We start from the raw sequence: 22561 nt of genomic DNA, 5'->3' as shown, positions 1-22561 counted from the left end.
TGTACCATTTCCACAGCCCAGGATCTCCTGTACCATGTCCACAGCCCAGGATCTCTGCACCATGTCCACAGCCCAGGATCTCCTGTACCATGTCCACAGCCCAGGATCTCCTGTACCATGTCCACAGCCCAGGATCTCTGCACCATGTCCACAGCCCAGGATCTCCTGTACCATGTCCACAGCCCAGGATCTCTGCACCATGTCCACAGCCCAGGATCTCTGCACCATGTCCACAGCCCAGGATCTCCTGTACCATGTCCACAGCCCAAGATCTCCTGTACCATGTCCACAGCCCAGGATCTCCTGTACCATGTCCACAGCCCAGGATCTCCTGTACCATGTCCACAACCCATGCAATCTCCTGTACCATGTCCACAACCCATGTAATCTCCTGTACTATGTCTGCACAGCCCATGATCTCCTGTACCATTTCCACAGCCCAGGATCTCCTGTACCATGTCCACAGCCCAGGATCTCCTGTACCATGTCCACAGCCCAGGATCTCCTGTACCATGTCCACAGCCCAGGATCTCCTATACCATGTCCACAGCCCAGGATCTCCTGTACCATGTCCACAGCCCAGGATCTCCTGTACCATGTCCACAGCCCAAGATCTCCTGTACCATGTCCACAGCCCAGGATCTCCTGTACCATGTCCACAGCCCAGGATCTCCTGTACCATGTCCACAACCCATGCAATCTCCTGTACCATGTCCACAACCCATGTAATCTCCTGTACTATGTCTGCACAGCCCATGATCTCCTGTACCATTTCCACAGCCCAGGATCTCCTGTACCATGTCCACAGCCCAGGATCTCCTGTACCATGTCCACAGCCCAGGATCTCCTGTACCATGTCCACAGCCCAGGATCTCCTGTACCATGTCCACAGCCCAGGATCTCCTGTACCATGTCCACAGCCCAAGATCTCCTGTACCATGTCCACAGCCCAAGATCTCCTGTACCATGTCCACAGCCCAAGATCTCCTGTACCATGTCCACAGCCCAGGATCTCCTGTACCATGTCCACAGCCCAGGATCTCCTGTACCATGTCCACAGCCCAGGATCTCCTGTACCATGTCCACAGCCCAGGATCTCCTGTACCATGTCCACAGCCCAGGATCTCCTGTACCATGTCCACAGCCCAGGATCTCCTGTACCATGTCCACAGCCCAGGATCTCCTGTACCATGTCCACAGCCCAGGATCTCCTGTACCATGTCCACAGCCCAAGATCTCCTGTACCATGTCCACAGCCCAAGATCTCCTGTACCATGTCCACAGCCCAAGATCTCCTGTACCATGTCCACAGCCCAGGATCTCCTGTACCATGTCCACAGCCCAGGATCTCCTGTACCATGTCCACAGACCAGGATCTCCTGTACCATGTCCACAGCCCAAGATCTCCTGTACCATGTCCACAGCCCAAGATCTCCTGTACCATGTCCACAGCCCAGGATCTCCTGTACCATGTCCACAGCCCAGGATCTCCTGTACCATGTCCACAGCCCAGGATCTCCTATACCATGTCCACAGCCCAGGATCTCATGTACCATGTCCACAGCCCAGGGTCTCCTGTACCATGTCCACAGCCCAGGATCTCCTGTACCATGTCCACAGCCCAGGATCTCCTGTACCATGTCCACAGCCCAAGATCTCCTGTACCATGTCCACAGCCCAGGATCTTCTGTACCATGTCCACAGCCCAGGATCTCCTGTATCATGTCCACAGCCCAGGATCTCCTGTACCATGTCCACAGCCCAGGATCTCCTGTACCATGTCCACCGCCCAGGACCTCCTGTACCATGTCCACAGCCCATGATCTCCTGTACCATGTCCACAGCCAGTCCACATGTCCTTTAGGAGGCTTATATTTAATGCTAGAGGAGGAACAGCTGTAGGGACACTGAAGTAAGGAGGGGCTCTCTGGGGACCCTGGTGTAAGGGGAGGCTTTCTGAGACCCTGATGTAAGGAGGGGCTCTCTGGGGATGCTGATGTAAGTAGGGAGGCTCTCTGGGACCCTAGTGCCAGAGGGGAGCTCTCTGGGGACCCTGATGTAAGGGGAGGCTTTCTGGGACCCAGATGTAAGAAGGGGCTCTCTGGGGACCCTGATGTAAGGAGGGGCTCTCTGGGGACCCTGATGTAAGGAGGGGCTCTCTGGGGACCCTGATGTAAGGAGGGGCTCTCTGGGGACCCTGATGTAAGGAGGGGCTCTCTGGGGACCCTGATGTAAGGAGGGGCTCTCTGGGGACCCTGATGTAAGGAGGGGCTCTCTGGGGACCCTGATGTAAGGAGGGGCTCTCTGGGGACCCTGATGTAAGGAGGGGCTCTCTGGGGACCCTGATGTAAGGAGGGGCTCTCTGGGGACCCTGATGTAAGGAGGGGCTCTCTGGGGACCCTGATGTAAGTAAGGAGGCTCTCTGGGGACCCTGGTTTCAGAGGGGAGCTCTCTGGGTACCCGGATGTAATGAGGAGTTCTCTGGGGATGCTGGTGTAAGTTGGGAGGCCGTCTGGGGACCCTGATGTAATAAGGGGACCTCCTGGGACTCTGATGTAAGTGGGGGGGCTCTCTGGGGACCCTGATGTAACAAGGAGGGCTCTGGGACCCAATCAATCATAACAAACCATGGGATCCGCACTCAGATAGGTAACAATATTTTATATATGTGTGTGTGTATGTATATGTATATATATATATATATATATATATATATATATATATATATATATATATATATATACACACATACATATATATACACACATACATATATATACACACACACACACACACACACACGTATATTATATACAGGTATATGCCTGTCCAAGTTTATTTCACTGCTATGGGTTCTAGCCCTAGATCTTTTGTAGACCTAGCAATGCCCCTGCTTTCATGAATAATTATGCAATCAAGTTGTCCAGAAGATGGGTGCCGTCATTGATAGATGAATCCAGAAGACATTCTGCGGTCCAATAAATTGCGTTTTTGGTCTACTCACCACAACAAGTCAGTGTAATGAGGCTGATGATCTGGAAGACCAGAGAAAAGACTTTAATGGGGATACCAGCGAGGTTTATCCAGTTCCTGTCCTGTTTACCTAAAAGGTAAAAGACAAAGATTCCTTCTAACACACCTATTTTATAAAATGCTATTAATATAAAAATGTATTATTGTCCACTTTTTTTAAAATGAACCTCCACTTACAATTGTATCAATTGTTGATCTTCCAAAATAAACTTTATTGAGAAGTCAAGTCACACATAAAACAGACACAGTTTACGCATTTCAAACGAAGGCCGTTTTGGCAGAAACGCGTAAACTACGGTATCTCTCTTTCATTGGTGACTTGTCTCTTTAATAAAGTTTAGGATCATTTTGAGCAATGGCTTTTGTTGTATTCATGGTCCGGATGCAGTTCGGCAAAAGGACTCTTGCAGGGAACCCGTAGGGTAGAGTGGAGTAGCGTGAGCTGGATGTGGGGTTAGGGCCTCCGTCCCTTTGTGATTTGTATCTATTATATTGAGCCAAGGGAAGTCTTTGCATAAATATGTCTTGCCTCCAACAGAACAGGGCATTTTTTATATACCAAAGGAACTGCATCGCCGTCCATCCAGTCCTGAGATATACACAGCTCTGCCACGCACAGTAGACTGATATTTATTGCAAAACAGCTAGGTTCTTTGCCCGCCCCAGCCTGTGACTGGACAGTGAGCAGCTAATACTAATGAGGTCATTTTGTGCTCTCCTTCTATCACTGTAAAGGTTAGGTTCAGAAGCCAGTAACTATAGCAGTAGAGAGGCTCCCATAGACCAGAAGGATAAGTGAAGCATCAGGTTACCCTGGCAGATGACAGGGGCCCATATCCGAGGTGCGGGGTCTAAACACTAACCAGAGCTCACCAGAGCTCCTGATGGTGGAGGTGGATTTTGCTGCATGTTAGTATCAGGTAGCGGTCCTTTATAGGGATATACTGATATATCGGCTGCCGAAAATTATTGACCGAAAATAGGCATTTCGGCGTCTTGCCGATAGAAAAAAAAGGTGCCAATATTGGCATGCTGCGTCCCATTGACTTCAATGTAAAATTGTGTATCATTGATTTCAATGCAAAAAATGCCCCCTAGTGACGTCAATGCAAAATTGTTTCCCATTGACTTCAAAGAAAAACTTCATACCATTGACTTTAATGCTATAAAAGCCCCTTAGTGACTTCATTACAAAATTGCACCTCATTGACTTTAATGCAAAATCGTGTCCCATTGTCTTCAATGCAAAAACGCCTCCTATTGACTTTAATGCGAAATCGTGTTCCTTTCACTTCAATGCAAAAATGCCAGCCACATTAATTCAATTATTATTATTTTTTTTTTTCCAAATGTCTGTTTCGGTGCATCCTGAATTTTCAGTTTCGGCACTGGAATTTTCCTTTTGGTGCACCACCAACCCTTTAGGATCGCCCACCAGGAGGTGAGCAAGTCAGGGTCCACTAGCAGATATGGATGGCAGCAGGAGTGACAAGAGCGAGATATTGGCCAGAGAGAGCACAATAATCTGGCAAACAGGAAGTACCAACACATTGCTAAAATAGGACGTTCATGGGAGGAGCAAAAAGTTCAAGGGTCAAAAGAAACAAGGTTCAAAGCAAGATCATTCAAGGAATTGTACAGCATCCCAGGTTGGCTGAGCAAGAAGAGACATTGCCAGACACAGCAGAGGTCGCAGGTTCAGACCCTGGTCCTGACAAGTCAGTATGTTTGTTGTGAGCGCATGTGCATGTGCATGTAAAGCCCTGATTGGCTTTAAAATTCTAATCAAAGTCACAGTGGGAAAGGATTAGATTGGGATTTTTTTTATTGGGCAGATTTTTCTCATTTATTCCAGGTAAAAAGTGAAAACCGTATTTTATGAAAAAGAAATAAAGAAATTGCAGTTGTTTACGATACACGGTTCTTTATCACTGCCACACTGTTAGGGATTAGATCTACCTTGAAGTGAATAAGCCTAATCCACACATACAGTAAAGCTTTTAACCTTTGCATCAACTGTGAAGCATGGTGTGAAAATGAGTGGGGGGAGGGGTAAGAAAATGTCTGGGAGTGACTTGGTCACAAATGAAATTTGAGAATTAAGGGGGCTGGAGGGTTTCATTTTCCCACATGAAAAAAATCTAATACATAAGTAGTCCTAAAACAGAAATATAATGTTTTATGTTCCTCTTACCCAAGAAAAAGGCTACAACCTTCTGTGTGGGAGAATCAACAGCCTCACCATGAGTCCAACGTTTTGTCTTCACGGTTATAGCTGAAATACAGGAAAGCAGGTTACAGGACAGTACTATAGCAAAAAAAAAAAATAATTATATATATATATATATATATATATATTGATTGAGTCAATTTCAATTATTTTTTTAATTTGTATATTATTTATTCAAGTTTTAAGCTACTTGTTGTAAATGACTCCCGGAGCACTGTGGTTTAGCTAAGGAGACAGCAGCTGCTTTCTTTCAGGCATTCTCTCTCTGATTAAAATCTCAGATGAAGCTGTATGGAGTAGAGATAGGTAGGCAGTGGCCACTGGTGGGCTCTTCTTTGGGGAGGGCAGCAAACATACAACAAGCTACCATGATGGTATGGCGGCAATGAAACGGAATCCCCCCCCCCCCCATGGTCCAGCACTTACCTGGTCGTGTGGCAGGGCTGTGGTCACCTCTCCTGGAGTGCGGGCAGTGGCCACCGCGACTCCGGTGTCTGCTCCTCCAGCTTGCTCCGCCATGTGTCTCCTCTTCCGCCAAAGCACTAGGCATCCAATCTCCTGATGCTTTGGCCAATCGGGAAACAGGTCTCGCAGACCTGCCTCCTGATTGGCGGGGAGGAACTTTAGTGTGATGATAGCGAAAAGGTATTTGCTTATTGTCACACAACTGGGTGGGCTCGGAGTGCAATGCTGTGCGCTCCGAGCCAACCCTTTTTTTGAAGCCTCTTAGAGCCTCTGGCTCTAATCAGTTGCTTAAAAAAAAAAAAAAAAAACACCCTGCCCTGCACTGGAATCCGCGGTGCCACTAATATGTAGATTAGGGAGCCGGCCGCATGGATAGAGGAGGCGGCACCTGTGTGCCCTCTATGGATGGGTCACCACTGCAGGTAAGGGTCTATCCACATGTGTAAATATTATCTTGAATTATTGAGATCTAGCAAAAGCAGAAGGTAAGAGTGCCACCTGCTGGCTGAAAGGGAGCACACAAAGCTTTCATATTCAATATTTCATATTTACTCACTTTTTTGTAAATTATATTTTTAAAGTCCTGATCGTAAAATAAATAATTAAGATATACGAAAAAAATTGCAATTTCTTAAAGCAACATTCTATTTTTTGCAACCATAATGTTTCATGCTTTCAATTGGTTAAATGCCTTATTAAGGCCGGGTTCACACATGCGGCAGGTTCTACCATCTAAATCAAGGTGAGTAGAAAATTCTGGACAGCCGCACTCCAAATGAAATTTCTTGTGCCTTTATTAGAACATCAGGATCACACTGTACATGTCACAGCAAAGTAATACAGAACCAAAAACACTGACGCGTTTCACACTAAATGTAGTGTTTACTCAAAAGCTCTACTTTTTTCAACCCTAATGTTTCATGCTTTCACTTGGCTAAATGCCTTATTAAGGCCAGGTTCACACATGTGGCAGGTTCTACCATCCACTAACATGCCTTTTATTGGATGGTAGAGTAAGGGCTTCCATGCATTCAGGGGGGGGGGGGGGGGGATCTTGCTTGATCACCTCCTGAATGTTTTTAATTTTTTTTGCCGAATGGTTATTTTCCATTTGCTTGTGATTATGGCCTGGTCCCATTGACTCCAATGGGCAAGTTATAAAGGAGCTCCATTGTCCAAAAAAACAAAACAAAAAAAAACATAGCCGAGTTCTTCCTCTTGGCGCCAAGTGAACCTATGAGAGCACATCTGCTGAATATTGACCAAACTGCTGAGAGGCCAGACCAGCAGAGCACAACTGAGGCAGTGCAGCAGACCGCAGTAATTGTAGCTGCACTGTTGCCGCAAGGAGACCAGAGCATCCTCTTACCCTGTACCTCCCACTTCTAAATTTTTAGAGGCATTCTGTGGGAGAGACTAAGGAGGCCCCCCTTTCTACAGGAAGAGTTTACAGTATCACAACAGGGACTGGTGAGAGGGCACTGCCCATTTTTTCACACTGCTAGCAGAGACTGAGTTACTGAAGGTGAGTCATTGAGTATACTGCATCTTTTCACTTATACTGCATGTTTGTTTACTAAAACCGTTGTTAAGTGCAACAACTCTTCTTAAAGGGCCCCAACGATAGCGGGCAGAAGAAAAACAAAGGACTTCCCCTCCCATAAAACCATCCTGCAAATCCCCTTTGTTGCCTTCTCCCCCTTCCTTCACTTTGATGTAAACCTGAAATACCATACAAGAGTCAAAGTGGAACTGTTTTCTAGTTTTAGAGTAGGCAGGGCCGTTTTTAAGGCAGGGCAAAAGGGGCAGGGGCCCTGTCATTGTAGTGGGGCCCAAAGCAGCTGCCTCATACTTGCCAACTATCCTGGTTGAAATTCCCTCTTCCCTTGAAGTTTTAGTCCTGTGTCCCAATATCTCAGTGTGAAGTGCTGCTACTAATGCTGCCCAGCTCTGCCCTATTGTTGTGTACAAATGACCCACCTGCAGAATCTGCGTTTACATGTAAATTACCGGCATTCATATGTAAATTGTGGCGGCATTCATATGCAAATAGCAGCGGCCGGCGGCATTTATATGTATATCATGCCCTCCTGAGGTCATATCCACAGTAATCTCTAGCAACCAATCAACAAGCAGAAATCATGTGCTGTAACCTCTAGCAACTAATCAGTGAGCCTTAATATGTAGTGTAACCTCTAGCAACAAGTCAGTGAGCGGTAATGATACACTGTAACCTCTGGCAACCAATCGCAATAGCTACCTGATCTGATTCAGTAAACTGATTTTGGGTCTAGCTGCTATATATTGTATGTCTCAGAGCTGGTGGAGAGCAAAACTGCATGGGGGGGCCCCAAGAAAAGTTTTGCCCAGGGTCCAATCAATATTAAAGACGGCCCTGAGAGTAGGTAAGAGTTTATTCGGGTGTCTATTCACCTGAACTGAGTGTGTTAAAAAAAAAATCTAATTATAGTATATCCACCTAATAGAAGTAGAAACAAAATCTCCCAATGGGAACATCTGATCTGGTGACTGATCTGGTGACAACAGTCAAAGGTGGGTTTTCCTATTTCTGTTGGGAATTTCGTTGTTTCTCCAGGATAGGAATTGAGAATAAAGCTCCCCAGTGGAGACACAATAATACCAGAAAAAGTTCTAATAACCATTCCCTACTCAATCCAAAGCTATGCAAAAGATCGGACTGAAGATCCTTTATAACCACTCTGTGCAGGCCAGTCAAGTTCCTCCATCCCAAACTCGCCCATCCATGTCTTTATGGACCTTGCTTTGTGCACTGGTGGACAGTCATGTTGGAACAGGAAGGGGCCATCCCCGAACTGTTCCCACAAAGTTGGGAGCATGAAATTGTCCAAAATGTCTTGGTATGTTGACGCCTTAAGAGTCAGTGAGCTTGGGGTGGAGGAACTTTACTGTCCTGCACAACGTCCTGACCTCAACTCAACAGAACACCTTTGGGATGAATTATAGCGGAGACTGTGAGCCAGGCCTTCATACATAGTCCCACCATTTGCTCTCAATTTTAATCAGTGATAGGCATGGAGGCAGTTACCCCTTTGGTTCCTGCCTCATTTAAAGTCCCAAAATTCCTTTTCTTTTCTCATTATCAACTATAACCACTTGAGGATTTTGAATTGCAAGAGAAAAATTCTGAAAAATAAATTTTTTAGGAGCCATCTTATCCAGCTCCTCTCCCCCTGCTGCCCTGCCTCCCCCATTTACTTCACCTTTATAAAATAACACTTGCAGACAGTCTTCAAGTGTCATTGAGTATAATTAATCAATGCATTGTTTCAATTTTGCCATTTCATTCATATGTAGATCAAATTTCTGATTTAAATATGACATTAAAAAACCTACAAGTAAAAATAAAAAATAAAAATAAAACGTATTCCTATTTAACCACTTATTATGCCTTAGGTAACCCTAATAAAACCTAATTAACTTCTTGCGCCTCTTTTCCCCCAAGTTTTTATATTATTATGTTTTTCTGATTATCTTCATTTATTTCTATTTTTTCATTGTTATTTAGTAATATTTTTTTTCAGTGTCATGTAAAAAAGTAAAAAAGTGCAAAGACCTTTTGTATCAGAAATATCATTTCTGTGTAATTTTGAATGTAACAAAATATTGAATAAACTATTTTTAATTTAACTACTTTAACTACTTCAATACAGGGCATTTCCACCCCATTCCTGCCCAGGCCAATTTTCAGTTTTCAGCGCTGTTGCAATTTGAATGACAAGTGTGGGAACATGCAACACTGTATCCAAATGAAATTTTTATCATTTTTCCCCCACAAATAGAGCTTTATTTTGGTGGTATTTGATCACCTCTGCGGGTTTTATTTTTTGCGCTATAAACAAAAGAAGAGCGACAAGTTTGAAAAAAAAAAACAGAATATTTGTAACTTTTTGCTATAATAAATATCCCAATTTTTTTTTTTTTTAACTAATTTTTTTCCTCAGTTTGTATTTCTAAATATGTATTCTTCTACATATTTTTGGTAAAAAAAAAAAAAAAAAACGCAATAAGCGTATATTGATTGGTTTGCGCAAAATTTATAGTGTCTACAAAGTAGGAGATAGTTTTATGGCATTTTTATTATTTTCTTTTTTTTACTAGTAATGGCGGTGATGTGCAATTTTTATCGTGACTGCGACATTGCGGCAGACATATCGGACACTTTTGACACCATTTTGGGACCGTTCACATTTATACAGTGATCAGTGCTATACAAATGCATTGATTACTGTATAAATGTCACTGGTAATGAAGGGGTCAACACTAGGAGGCGATACTTAATTGTGTTACCTAGGGAGTGATTCTAACTGTAGGGGGAGGGGACTCACAAGGGCAGGAGAATGATTGGTGTTCCTCTGTACTGAGAACATACGATCGGTCTCCTCTCACCTGACAGGACGTGGATCTGTGCGTTCACACACAGATCCACGTAATGCGCATGGGCTCCCGAGTGACTCGGTGTGGGCCGCACACGCCTCCAAACATCCGGGAAGCCCAGGACATCATATGACGCCCACCCAGGATGGGAGATCCCTCCTGCAGACGTCATATGATAATGGGAGGGATGGTAAGTGGTTAAAGTATTTTTTTTTAAACTTATACAGGCCATACACGGTCGAATTTCAAACAAATTTACTTTTCAAAATCAGAAAGTTCGTTTTTCTTGTCATCCAATGGCGCCACCATTGATTTTCGAAATTCGGCCGACCAAGCCTTCAATTTCACCTCATGCTGCTACAAAAATGAATTTTAGTTGCTGGGAATCTTCTTTTCTCTCCGTAAATTTTCTTTTCTTGCATATGCGCATTTTTTTTTTTCCTTTTCTCCCATCATTGATTACAAAAATCTTTTGTTTTGAAAAAAATTTCCAACATGTCCGATTCCTCAAATTTGATTGCCGCACGAAAATCTGCTGTTGCTGCAGCCCCACTAATGGTTCAAAATTTGTACGAAAATTCTTAAATACAATTTTCAAAAGAAAATTCTTTTGAAATTCGATTCGTGTACGACCGGCATTATGCAGCCCATACATGGTCGAATTTCAAACTAATTTTCTTTTCAAAATCAGAAAGTTTTTTTTTTTTTGTGATCCGATGATTGATTTTCGAAATTCAATTTCACCTCATGTGGCTACAGAAAATAATTTCCGTGGCCGGGAACTTCTTTTTGCTGCAGCCCCACTAATGGTGCGAAATGCGTACGAAAATTCTTTGATACCATTTTCGAAAGAAAATTCTTCCGAAAATTCGAACCGTGTACGGCCGGCATTATGCAGCCCATACATGGTCGAATTTCAAACTAATTTTCTTTTCAAAATCTGAATTTTTTATTTTTTTATTTGTGATCCGATGATGCCACCATTGATTTTTGAAATTCGGCCGACCAATCCTTCAATTTTACCTCATGTTGCTACAGAAAAGAATTTTCGTGGCCGGGAATCTTCTTTTCTCTCCGTAAATTTTCTTTTCTTGCACATGCACATTTTTTTTTTCTTATTACATTTTATTGGCCGATTTCGCACAATTCTCCCATCATTGATTAGAAAATTGTTTGTTTTTCAAAAAAATGTTCCTACATGTGTGATTCCTCAAATTTTATTGCCGCGCGAAAATTGGTGGTTGCTGCAGCCCCACTAATGGTGTAAAAATGTGTACAAAAATTCTTTGATATGATTTGGCACTGATGAGAACTGAGAGGTGGCACTGATGGGAACTGAGTGGTGGCACTGATGGGCAGCACTGATAGGTGGTACTGATAGGCGGCACTGATGGGCACTGGATAGGTGACACTGATGATGAGGCACTGATGGGCTCTAATTGGCAGCACTGATAGGTGCCACTTGTGGACATTGATTAGCAGCACTGGTGGGCAATGTTGGGACTGATGTTGGTTATCAGCTTTCTTCTCCTCTCCTCATGCTGTCAGTGTGAGGAAAGGAAAGCCAATAACCGGCTTCTGTTTACATCCTGTGATCAGTTGTCATTGGCCGATTTCGCACGATTCTCCCATCATTGATTAGAAAATTGTTAGTTTTTCAAAAAAAATTTACATGTCCGATTCCTCAAATTTGATTGCCGCGTGAAAATCAGTGGTTGCTGCAGCCCCACTAATGGTGCGAAATTCGTATGAAAATTCTTAGATACGATTTTCGAAAGAAAATTCTTTCGAAATTCGAACCGGCATAAGACTAGTTAAAATAGAAAAAAAAAAACGGAAAATTTATATCAAATACTTACCGTAATTTTCCTTTCCTGATAGGCTCCATGGCAGCATACGTGTGGGTAGCCCCGCCTCCACGATTACCCAATAGGACCCAAATCCCATAAATCTTTGCTCCTGGCTACTATCAGTGTTCCGGAACTAGCCGACTCCAGACATTTGGGAGGGAACTCCTGCTGCCATGGAGCCTATCAGGAAAGGAAAATTACGGTAAGTATTTGATATAAATTTTCCGTTTTCCTGAAAGGCTCCATGGCAGCATACGTGTGGGAAATAACTCGCCAAACACACCCGGGTGGGCAAAATGTCGAGCAAAGAACAAAAGTTTATTTAGCATTGTCAACCGACAACTTGCAAACCAAAATTAACAGAAGACAGCCGCTGGCTCTACACAGTAATGAGAAACAAAAAGGTATTAATAGAAGACCAAGAGGCCGCTCTGCAAATAACTTCAGGCGCCACATGGCGAGAAGCTGCCCACGATGTTGAAATACTCCGTGTTGAATGAGCCGTTAATGCCTCAGGAGGAGCCAAGCCCTTTGTTCTGTACGCCCTCTGAATGATCTGAACGATCCAGGTAGAGATAGATCTAGCCGAAGCTCGCAATCCTTTATTCTTGCCATGAGGGAGAACAAAAAGAAATTTCGTTTGTCTAAAGGGAGCTGTGACTTCCAAATATTGTTTAAGCGCGTGTCCTACGTCCAGAGGATGAACATCCTGACTCTGAGTTTTTGAAAGTGGGAAGCACAACTTCCTGATTCTCATGGAAGACCGAGGTTACTTTGGGATGCGATCCCAACATGGGAATCAATACTGCCCTATCTGGAAAGAAAGTCAGAAAGGGTTCTTCCGAACCTAGATTCCTAATCTCAGAAACTCTCTTGGCTGAGGTTATAGCTACCAAGAAGATGGTCTTGAGAGTGAGATCCCTTATGGACAGAGGCTCCGTAGAATCCTTTCCAAGGTTTGAGAGAAAATCCAGCACTAAAGGGAGGTCCCATTTAGGAAACCTTGGTTTTCTTTGGGGTCTGAGCCTGGTAGCTCCCTTGAAGAATTGTTGTACCAGTGCATGGTTTGCCCAGGAAATACCCGCAAAGGCTGAAATAGCCGATACTTGGACTCTCAATGAACTGATAGCTAGAGGTAAATCAAGGCCTGTTTGAAGAAAGCTTAGTATGTCTTGTATTGTTGGAGAACTGCAAGAATTTTCTCTGGAGGACATATGGGCCGAAAACTTGGACCATATACGCTCATATACCCTATTAGTACTCCCGCGTCTGGAATTGAGAAGGGTTGGGATGACCTCTTCTGGACAACCAAGAGCTTCTAGCCTTTCCCTCTCAAAAACCATACCTTGAGGTTCAGACATGATGGGCATGGATGTAACCTTGTGCCTTGAGATAGCAAATCCGACCTGAGAGGCAGGGGAACTGGCTCTTGATAACTGAGGAGCAGCAGTAGAGGGAACCAAGGTCTGTTGGGCCAGAAAGGAATCACTGCGAGAATCTCCGCCTTCTCTGACCTGAGTCTCCGAAGGAATTGCAGGATCACCGGAACTGGAGGGAAGGCGTAAGCTGTCTGAAACTTCCAATGTTCTGTGAGGGCATCTATCCCATATGCCTGGGGATCCCTGAACCTTGAGTAATATTTCGGAAGCTTCCGATTGCACGGGGAAGCGAACAAGTCGACTTCCAGGGACAATCCTAAGGTCAGGAGCCAATCGAATACTTCCCGGTGTAGAGACCACTCGTTGTTGTCCAACTCGACACGCGATAGGAAGTCCGCCTGAACATTCTGCACCCCTGGGATGTAGACTGCAGAAAGGTTGGACAAATTCTTCTGAGCCCAATTCATTATTGGCTCCGTCTCCTGTAACAGGGACCAGCTGCGAGTTCCCCCTTGCTTCTTTACGTAAGCCACCGCGGTTGTGTTGTCCAACCTTAGCATGACCGAGGCATTCGCTGTCAGATGATGGAATTACCGAAGCGCCTGGAAGGCCGCTCTTAGCTCCAGAACATTGGAGACGACTCTCTGTGATGGAAACGTCCACCTGCCCTGAGCGACCTCCGAAAGGCAGTGAGCGCCCCATCCTCGGTTGCTGGCATCTGAAGTTACCGTGACCCATGAGATGGGAATGATTGAATGGTGGTTGCGCAGGTTCTTCCCCTGTAGCCACCAAAGAAGAGACGTCCTCATGGCTGGAGTGAGGAATATGCGCTGTGTCTGGCTGGATAAGTCCCATTGTTGTAGAAACCCCTTCTGAAAGGGACGAGTGTGCCACTGGGCCCACTTTACCATGGGAATGGTGGCTGACATTGTGCCAATCACCCTCAGACATTGGAGAGCCGAGAGATGGGATGCTGCAAGGGCTGCATGAATCCTGTCTCGTATGACTCCAACCTTCTCTTCTGGAAGGGCGATAGTACCTTCTGCTGTGTTGAACTGCGCCCCTAGGAAAACAAGAGACTGAGTTGGATCTAGGTGACTCTTTTCTAAGTTCAGAAGCCACCCGAACTCCTGTAGAGTGGAGATGACTAGGTCTTTGTGCTCCAAGAGCTGATCTTTGTTCTGGGATAGCAGAAGAAGGTCGTCGAGATAGTGATGGAGACGAACACCTTTGACTCTGAGAAAGGCCACAACTGCCAAAAGAACTTTGGAGAAGACCCGTGGGGACGTTGTTAACCCAAAGGGAAGACATGTAAATTGAAGATGTTGAATGCCTACTGCAAAGCGGAGGTATTGTTGAAACTCCTTTGCCACGGGAACATGGAAGTAAGCGTCCTTCAAATCGACTGATATCATCCAGTCCCCCAGATACACGGACTGCTGGATGGTAAGCAGAGATTCCATCTTGAACTTCTCTTTGCGAATGAAGGAATTGAGATGGGTCAAATCTATTACCGGCCTCCATGTGCCGTTTTTCTTTTGAACCAGAAACAAAGGGGAATACATGCCCTCTCCACGTTCTTCTTCTGGAACGGGAACGGCTGCGCCTTGATCCAGTAAAGAGTTCACGTAGGTCAATAGGACTTGTTTCTTCTCTTTTGATTCTGGAAGATTTGTGGGAATAAATCTTAGCTTTGGGGTGCTGATAAAACCCCACTTGTGACCTGAGGAAATTGTTTTTACAGTCCAAAAATCCCGAATTGAGGCCGCCCAAACATGCCTGAAGTGGAGAAGACGAGCCCCCACCTGACAAGTTTGAGCGGGCCCAATTTCAAAAGGATTTCGCGGAATCCTGTTTGCCGGACGAACCCCCTTTTGAGGTATTTTTGAAAGAAGATTGCCTGGATCTCCATGACCTTGAGAATTCTCGACCAGGTCTATAGCTCCGCGCCTCCCTGGCACGATCAGGGCCTTGTCTTCTAGGAAATGGACGCCTTTGATTTTGAAGATGTCTGTCCTGGGGGAGAAACCCAGATTTCCCACCTGTAGCCCGGGATATGGCAGTATCCAGGTTGTTACCAAACAAAGATGACCCCTCAAAGGGAATACGGCACCAGGCCTGTTTGGATGCTGGATCCGCCAGCCATGGACGGAGCCATAACGCACGGCGAGCTGAGACTGCTGCTAACATATCTCGAGATATCAGGCGGATAACATCAATAGATGCCTCCCCCAAAAAGGCAGACGCCATCCTGATTTCTTGAATAGGGGAGTCTTTTGCTGATTCAATAGAAATACCCCTCAGGAATTCCTCTACAGAATCAGCCCATGATTCTATGGCCTTGGATACCGCTGCCATTGCAAGCACTGGTTTGCAAGCCATTCCAGAAGTCAGATATATCCTCTTAAGGTCTGAATCGATCCGCCTTTCCAAAGGATCTTTAAAGGATACCGTATCCTCTAAGGGTAGGGTTACATATCTCACCAAACGCATGAGCGCTGCATCCACCAGTGGTGCTGACTCCAGGTGCTTCACATCCTCTTCTTTAAAGGGATATAATTTCAGGATTTTTGACTGCATGGAACCCTTTTTATCCACCTTGCTCCATTCCTCGGTAATAATGTCACCCAACTCTGAAAGGAAGGGAAAAAATTGTCGCTCCTTATTGAGCTGTTTAAAGAACTTTCTCTGCTTTGGTGGGGAAGTAATAGGGTCTTCCCACTTCAGAGCCTCTCTCACTGCTTTGACCAATGAAGGCACCAGTCCATAGTCAAAACCTAAACCAGGATCCTCACAGTCAGATTCACTATCTGAGATGGGAGCAGATAGGCGGCTTGGCTGAGAGGATTCCCATGTCTCCTGCAATGGGTTCTCTCCAGGTGGAGGAGCCAATAATTCTGATGGGGATTCACACAGCTGTAGAGCGTCTCTCTCCTGCAAGGACTCCTTCACAACCCGTCTTACTATTGACTCCAAACGCTGGTCTGCACCATCCCTTTCATCTGCAGCTTTGGAGAAGCAATGATCGCATAAGGATACGTCCGAAGGAACAGGCATCCTGCACCACCAGCATGATTTTTCCGTACGCTTGCTGGAGTGAGCAGCAGGGGGGTGAGAATAATTCTTATTATGCTGTTCAGATCTTCACCTATGCTGGCTAGATCTTGAGGAGGATTTATGGCGGTGTGATCTTGATGATCCACTGCGTCTAGAAGTGTTAGGTTGTGGATCAGACCCAGAAGGGCTGTAAGGGTAAAACAGACAGAGAGAGAAAAGGATATACAGTCAATCCTACCTATGCCAAACACTCTCTCCAATATATAAAAGGCATAAATACTAAAGACCTACCTAACATGAGCGGGCTGGCCACTAGGAGGCAGTAAGGCGTCCATATTCACAATAAACCACAGTTTAAGAAACACTGCAACCAAAGAGAAAAATAAAACACACTTTTTTTTTTTTTTTTTTTAAAGCATTTCCCCAGCCTAAGGGACATGCTCTTACCTTAAACCGCCGCGCTGACAGCCCCGGGAAGTCGCTGCGACCACTGCAAACATTCCCAGGGTTCTGACAGCTTCCAAAGCCTTTTAAATTTGGCGCCCGTGACGTCATCGCCGACGTCAGACGCGAGGCGCTCGCGCGCATGCGCGGGAACCAAGCCTCGGTCCCATACCGGGTTCGCATATGTGCAGAATGCCTGCATAACCCGGAAGTAGGAGAGAGGTTTGCTGGAACGCGGAAGCGAACGCAAACGGCATGGAGGAGACTGCAAGACAAACAAAAGAAATACACACAAATACAATGCTGCCATGGATAGATAAAAGGCTCACCACTCCACCAACGATCACCTGGCCGAACGGACTGGAACACACACGCCATACCTCCAGCAGATAATGGTCACCCATAGCAACGGGACACAGACCGTGCGCACTCAGGTAGGAAATCCTTTCTTCAGCGCTACTCTGCAAATACTCTCCATACCCTGCTTAACAGTCAGGGCCTATCGGAGGAAAAATTCTCAGTCAATCAGCCAATCGATCGTCGTGAAGTTTAATTTCCAGGAAAGAAACCATCTGGTCCTACTGGGGAGGACAAAAAAGGAACACTGATAGTAGCCAGGAGCAAAGATTTATGGGAGTTGGGTCCTATTGGGTAATCGTGGAGGCGGGGCTACCCACACGTATGCTGCCATGGAGCCTTTCAGGAAAATGGCTTTTTGTCTATGGATAACAAGACAATAATGCCCTAATAATATAGTTTGTCCCCAAAAAAACAATGTGTGTGTTATCTAAAGTAATGACAAAATTATAGCTGAATAATCAAGCCCATAAGGAAGGTGTAATAATTGCTCAGGGATGAAGTGGTTAATGAGCGATTGACCAAACTCACCCAAAATCATGAAGATAAGGCAGATAATTGGATCCATTGAGAAGCCAAGAGACCAGAGCCCCGACATACATTCATTAGAGGTGTATTTAGATGTGTCTGTAACTGTAACAATTAGGAAAGATGAAGTCACATACCCCAATCAGTACATAATATTCTCATATAAGCAGCGGCCTGGGTCCAATATAACCGGTCATTAAAGTTGATGTAGATTCTATATATAGAGAAAGAAGGACTCCCCATGAATTACCACTTCCTGTCTGGCCCGATTTTTGCCACTTTTTGTTTCCATGTCACAATCAGTATTTTTTTTTTTTCTTTAGAACCCACAAACATTATATGAATGTTTTTTTTTTTAAAGCAGAGGCCCTAGAGAATAAATTGGTGGGTTTTTGCAATTTGTTATGTCACGCAGTATTTGCGCAGTTGCTTTTCAAACACAATTTTTGGAGAAAAAATACACCGTTTTTAATTTTAACAAAAAATAAATAAAAATAAAATAACATAATACATATACACCTGAAGAGTTAAACCTTTTGACAGTACAAAAAAAATCCTTATTTGTTTCAATTTACTATAGTAATAGAGTAATGCTATATAGGTGACAAATGCTGTGGTAAGCCTTTAAAATAGATATGGGGACACTATGTACTTTCAGAGCTGTCACACTTTGAATGTCAATTGTGCGGTCATGCAACACTGTACCCATATGACATTTTTAATATTTTTTTTCACACAAATAGAGCTTTCTTTTGGTGGTATTTAATCACAACTGGGGTTCTTGTTTTTTGCTAAACAAAACAAGAAAATGTAAAAAAAAATTGTTTTCAGTTTGTGATAACATTTTGCAAACAGGTCATTTTTTCCTTCACTGATGTATGCTGATGAAGCGACACTGATGAGCACTGATAGGTGGCACTGATGAGCACTGATAGGTGGCACTGATGAGCACTGAGAGGTGGCACTGATGAGCACTGAGAGGTGGCACTGATGAGCACTGAGAGGTGGCACTGATGAGCACTGAGAGGTGGCACTGATGAGCACTGAGAGGTGGCACTGATGGGAACTGAGAGGTGGCACTGATGAGTACTGATAGGTGGCACTGATGGACACTGATGGGAACTGAGAGGTGGCACTGATGAGCACAGAGGTGGCACTGATGGGAACTGAGAGGTGGCACTGATGGGAACTGATAGGTGGCACTGATGGGCACTGATGAGCACTGAGAGGTGGCACTGATGGGAACTGAGAGGTGGCACTGATGGGAACTGAGAGGTGGCACTGAGAGGTGGCACTGATGGGCACTGATAGATGGTACTGATGGGCACTGATAGGTGACACTGATGATGAGGCACTGATTGGCAGCACTGATGGGCACTGGATAGGTGACACTGATAGGCAGTACTGATAGGTGACACTCATGATGAGGCACTGATGGGCTCTAATTGGCAGCACTGATAGGTGCCACTTGTGGACATTGATTAGCAGCACTGGTGGGCAATGTTGGGACTGATGTTAGTTATCAGCTTTCTTCTCCTCTCCTCGTGCTGTCAGCCTGAGGATAGGAAAGACGATAACCAGCTTCTGTTTACATCCTGTGATCAGCTGTCATTGTCCGACAGCTGATCATGTGGTAAAGGGCCACTGTGATTGGCCCTTTACCCTGATCTGTGATCAGCGGAGTCCAAAGGACTTGGCGATCACACAGTGCATCGCCCACGCACCATGGGGGGCAGGTGGGCACAGAAGGACGTCCATGTACACCCTCTCAGAATTCTAATGCCGCGTACACACGAGCGGAATGTCCGACAGAAAAAGTCAGACGGAAGCTTTTCATTGTATATTCCGATCGTGTGTGTGCCCAATCAGACTTTTTTTTTTTCAAAAATTCTGACGGACCTACAAATAGAACATGTTCTAAATTTTTCAGACGGAACCAATTCCTATCGGGAAAACCGCTCATCTGTATGCTGTTCCGACGGACCAAAAACGACGCATGCTCTGAATCAAGTACGAGAATATTGGTTACTGGCTATTGAATTTCCATTTTTCTAGTCCTGTTGTACGTGTTGTACGTCACCGCGTTCTTGACAATCAGACTTTGGTGCGATCCTGTGCACGCAAGACAGTTTCAGCGGAATTCCATCAGAAACCCGGTCGTGTGTAGAGGGCATAAGCCTGCACTGTAGCCGTCTTTTGGCTATAGCCAGAAGCCACTTTCTTTTTTTATGTCTTAGTCCTATTGGCAAGATTTTACAATACGGGGGAGATTTTACACACACGGGCCCTAAGCCTTATTGTGGATGAGGTTTTATACACAAGGCTGGAAAGGAATGCAGCTATCACTGAAACGAGTATTGACACCATAACACACCAAGGATCCTACTATGTCATCTCAGGAACTTACCAGGAACGTGGACTTCAAAATCCATCCTGTTTTTACGGTCATATCCAAAGAATGTGAAATTATGAGCGTCGGCCTCTGAGAAATTCTTTAATGTGAATGTGCAGTTCTCGCGGTCAAACTGAAAGCGATTGTTATAACGCCTAAAACCCTCTAGAATGGAACCATGGAAGTTGCCGATATGAGTTCCTCCATCATGAATATCGATGATCTGTTCTTGGCATAACTGTGACAGTGGAAAGTGAAGATCAGAGCCGTATTGCCCGGAGATCTGCGGCATCAATGAGCCTGCAACACCTAGAGAACAAAATAAAGTCATTATAGAAGATGATCATTGTATGCAAGACAAAAGCCAACTAAGCCCTGGTTCACACTGGCAGGGCTGTGGATAAGAGGGTACCATTGTCTGCGGGAACCAAGGGGCACAAGCACGCTGCTAGATCTCATCCAGATAGCCTCAAAGTGAACCTTAGCACACGGAGGTGCGTGGCCCTTGGTATCAAGTCAGCGGCAAAACCTAACCAATTGGTCCTTATTTGCCATCTATGGCCACTTTTGGCGCTGGGTTTCTTCTGATGCAGCTGAACATCTAACCATCCCGGCAGTTGTTGGTCTCTTTCTAGGAGATAGAGAAGACATTGTACTGTGCAAACGGACAGCATCCCCTGAGGAAGCCCGACACATGGGCGAAACATGTTGGGCAGTTCTATACTGCTGCGTTGTTGTAAACTGTAATCTACTGTACTAGCCATATGTATCTTCTTTCCTTCTCCAATATTTTAATGAACTGATTTTTATTTTGTTCCTACAAAATAAATTATTTTTTTATATATTATATTTGTTAAAACATTTTGCATCTATAAAGTCCAACCCCCTAGTATTTTCATCTATAATAATCTGGGATGTGGTGCTAAAAACTAATGGATGTGTCCATGGTCATAAATATCAAGAGGGTAACACCAGTCCTTCAATACGGGGGCCAAGCAGCTGGTTAGATGGCCCAGTGGAGGGGGGGGGGGCTATTACAGTAACCAATCCCCTTTATGGGTCTCTCTACAGCACCTGAAAGCTGGATTCTATTCCTCTCCCTCCTGCCAGCTTTCAGCTGCTGCAGAGAGAGCCATACAGGGGGATCTGCTCCAGTAATCATCCCCTTATTGCCAAACCAATCACCTTCCCACCACACCATACATTCCCTCCTGCCACCCAGGTCCCTCTGTGTGCCCCACCCCTGCAGTGCTGCTGGCTTCCCTCCTCTCCTTCCTGCCGGCAGCTACATGCACAGAATAGGATCCTTCAAGATGGAGATTGGGGGAAGGAGCCAAAAAATATGTCATATTTACCAGCCCCTTCCTTTCCTGAATGAGCGATCGGTACTGATCACTCACTGAGTTCATTCATAACTGAAGCATAGTAAACTGCGCTTATTTGGGGGGGGGGGTGTATTGGACCCAGTGGTTTCATACAGCAGCCCTGCACACCTGTGCAGTTTGTCATGCGATTTTTAACTGACAAATCGCATTACAAATCATACCCCATTGCTGGCAACAGAACCGTTCTAATCAGTGAGACTTCTGTTAAATGCAGTCAATCTGCTCTGTGGTTTTCAGCTGTTGTAGCCAGGGGTGTTGCTAGGTCTACAAAAGATGTGGGGCTAGAGCCCATAGCAGCGGAGTAAAGAAAGGCATACGCATAAAATCAGGGTCCCCAGAGAGCCTCTCCCATAAAATCAGGGTCCCCAGACAGCCTCCCCCTTGCATCAGGGCCCGCAGAGAGCCCCCCCCTTGCATTAGGGTCCCCAGAGAGCTTCCCCCTTGCATCAGGGTCCCCAGAGAGTCCCCCCACTTACATCAGGGTCCCCAGAGAGCCTCCCCTCCCCCCTTGGGGACCCCTGCTATGGAGCCAAGATTCGGAGGTATAGCCCCAAATGCCAACCCCTAGCGACGCTACTGGCTGTAGCCCATCTGCTTCAAGGTTGGATGTGTTGTGCATTCAGAGATGGTATTCTGTATACCTTGGATGTAATGAGTGGTTATTTGAGTTACTGTTGCCTTTCTATCATCTGGAACAAATCTGCCCATTCTCCTTTGACCTCAACAAGGCATTTTCCTAAACACAACTGCCTCTCACTGGATATTTTCTCTTTTCCCCCCACCATTCTCTGTAAACCCGAGAGCTGGTTGTGTATGAGAATCCCATTAGATGGATTGAAATACTCAGACCAGCCCGTCCGGCACCAACAACCACGCCACGTTCAAAGTCTCTTAAATCCCATTTCTTCACCCGTTCTGACGCTCGGTTTGAACTTCAGCAAGTCGTCTTCACCATGTCTAGATGCCTAAATGCATCGAGTTTCTGCCATGTGATTCACTAATTAGCAATTTGTGTTACCTACAAC

General features: G+C 45.2%; 1 protein-coding gene across 1 annotated transcript in view; it reads right to left on the bottom strand.

Annotated features, from left to right (window-relative positions):
• LOC143975620 (uncharacterized) overlaps positions 1-22561 on the bottom strand; it is a 43787-nt gene that overhangs the window by 13218 nt on the left and 8008 nt on the right. The window contains exons 2-5 of the mRNA XM_077478098.1: positions 20167-20460; positions 17763-17864; positions 5228-5308; positions 3005-3103 (exon numbers count right to left, since the gene is read on the bottom strand). Coding sequence (XP_077334224.1) covers positions 3005-3103; positions 5228-5308; positions 17763-17864; positions 20167-20460 — 576 coding nt within the window. The remainder of the gene's footprint in view (positions 1-3004; positions 3104-5227; positions 5309-17762; positions 17865-20166; positions 20461-22561) is intronic.

The sequence above is a fragment of the Lithobates pipiens genome, unplaced genomic scaffold (genome assembly GCF_037356315.1).
Source record: "Lithobates pipiens isolate NorthernLeopardFrog02 unplaced genomic scaffold, aLitPip1_a1.2 Scaffold_13, whole genome shotgun sequence".
Lineage (NCBI taxonomy): Eukaryota > Metazoa > Chordata > Amphibia > Anura > Ranidae > Lithobates > Lithobates pipiens.
This window is presented reverse-complemented; position numbering and strand designations above follow the sequence as displayed.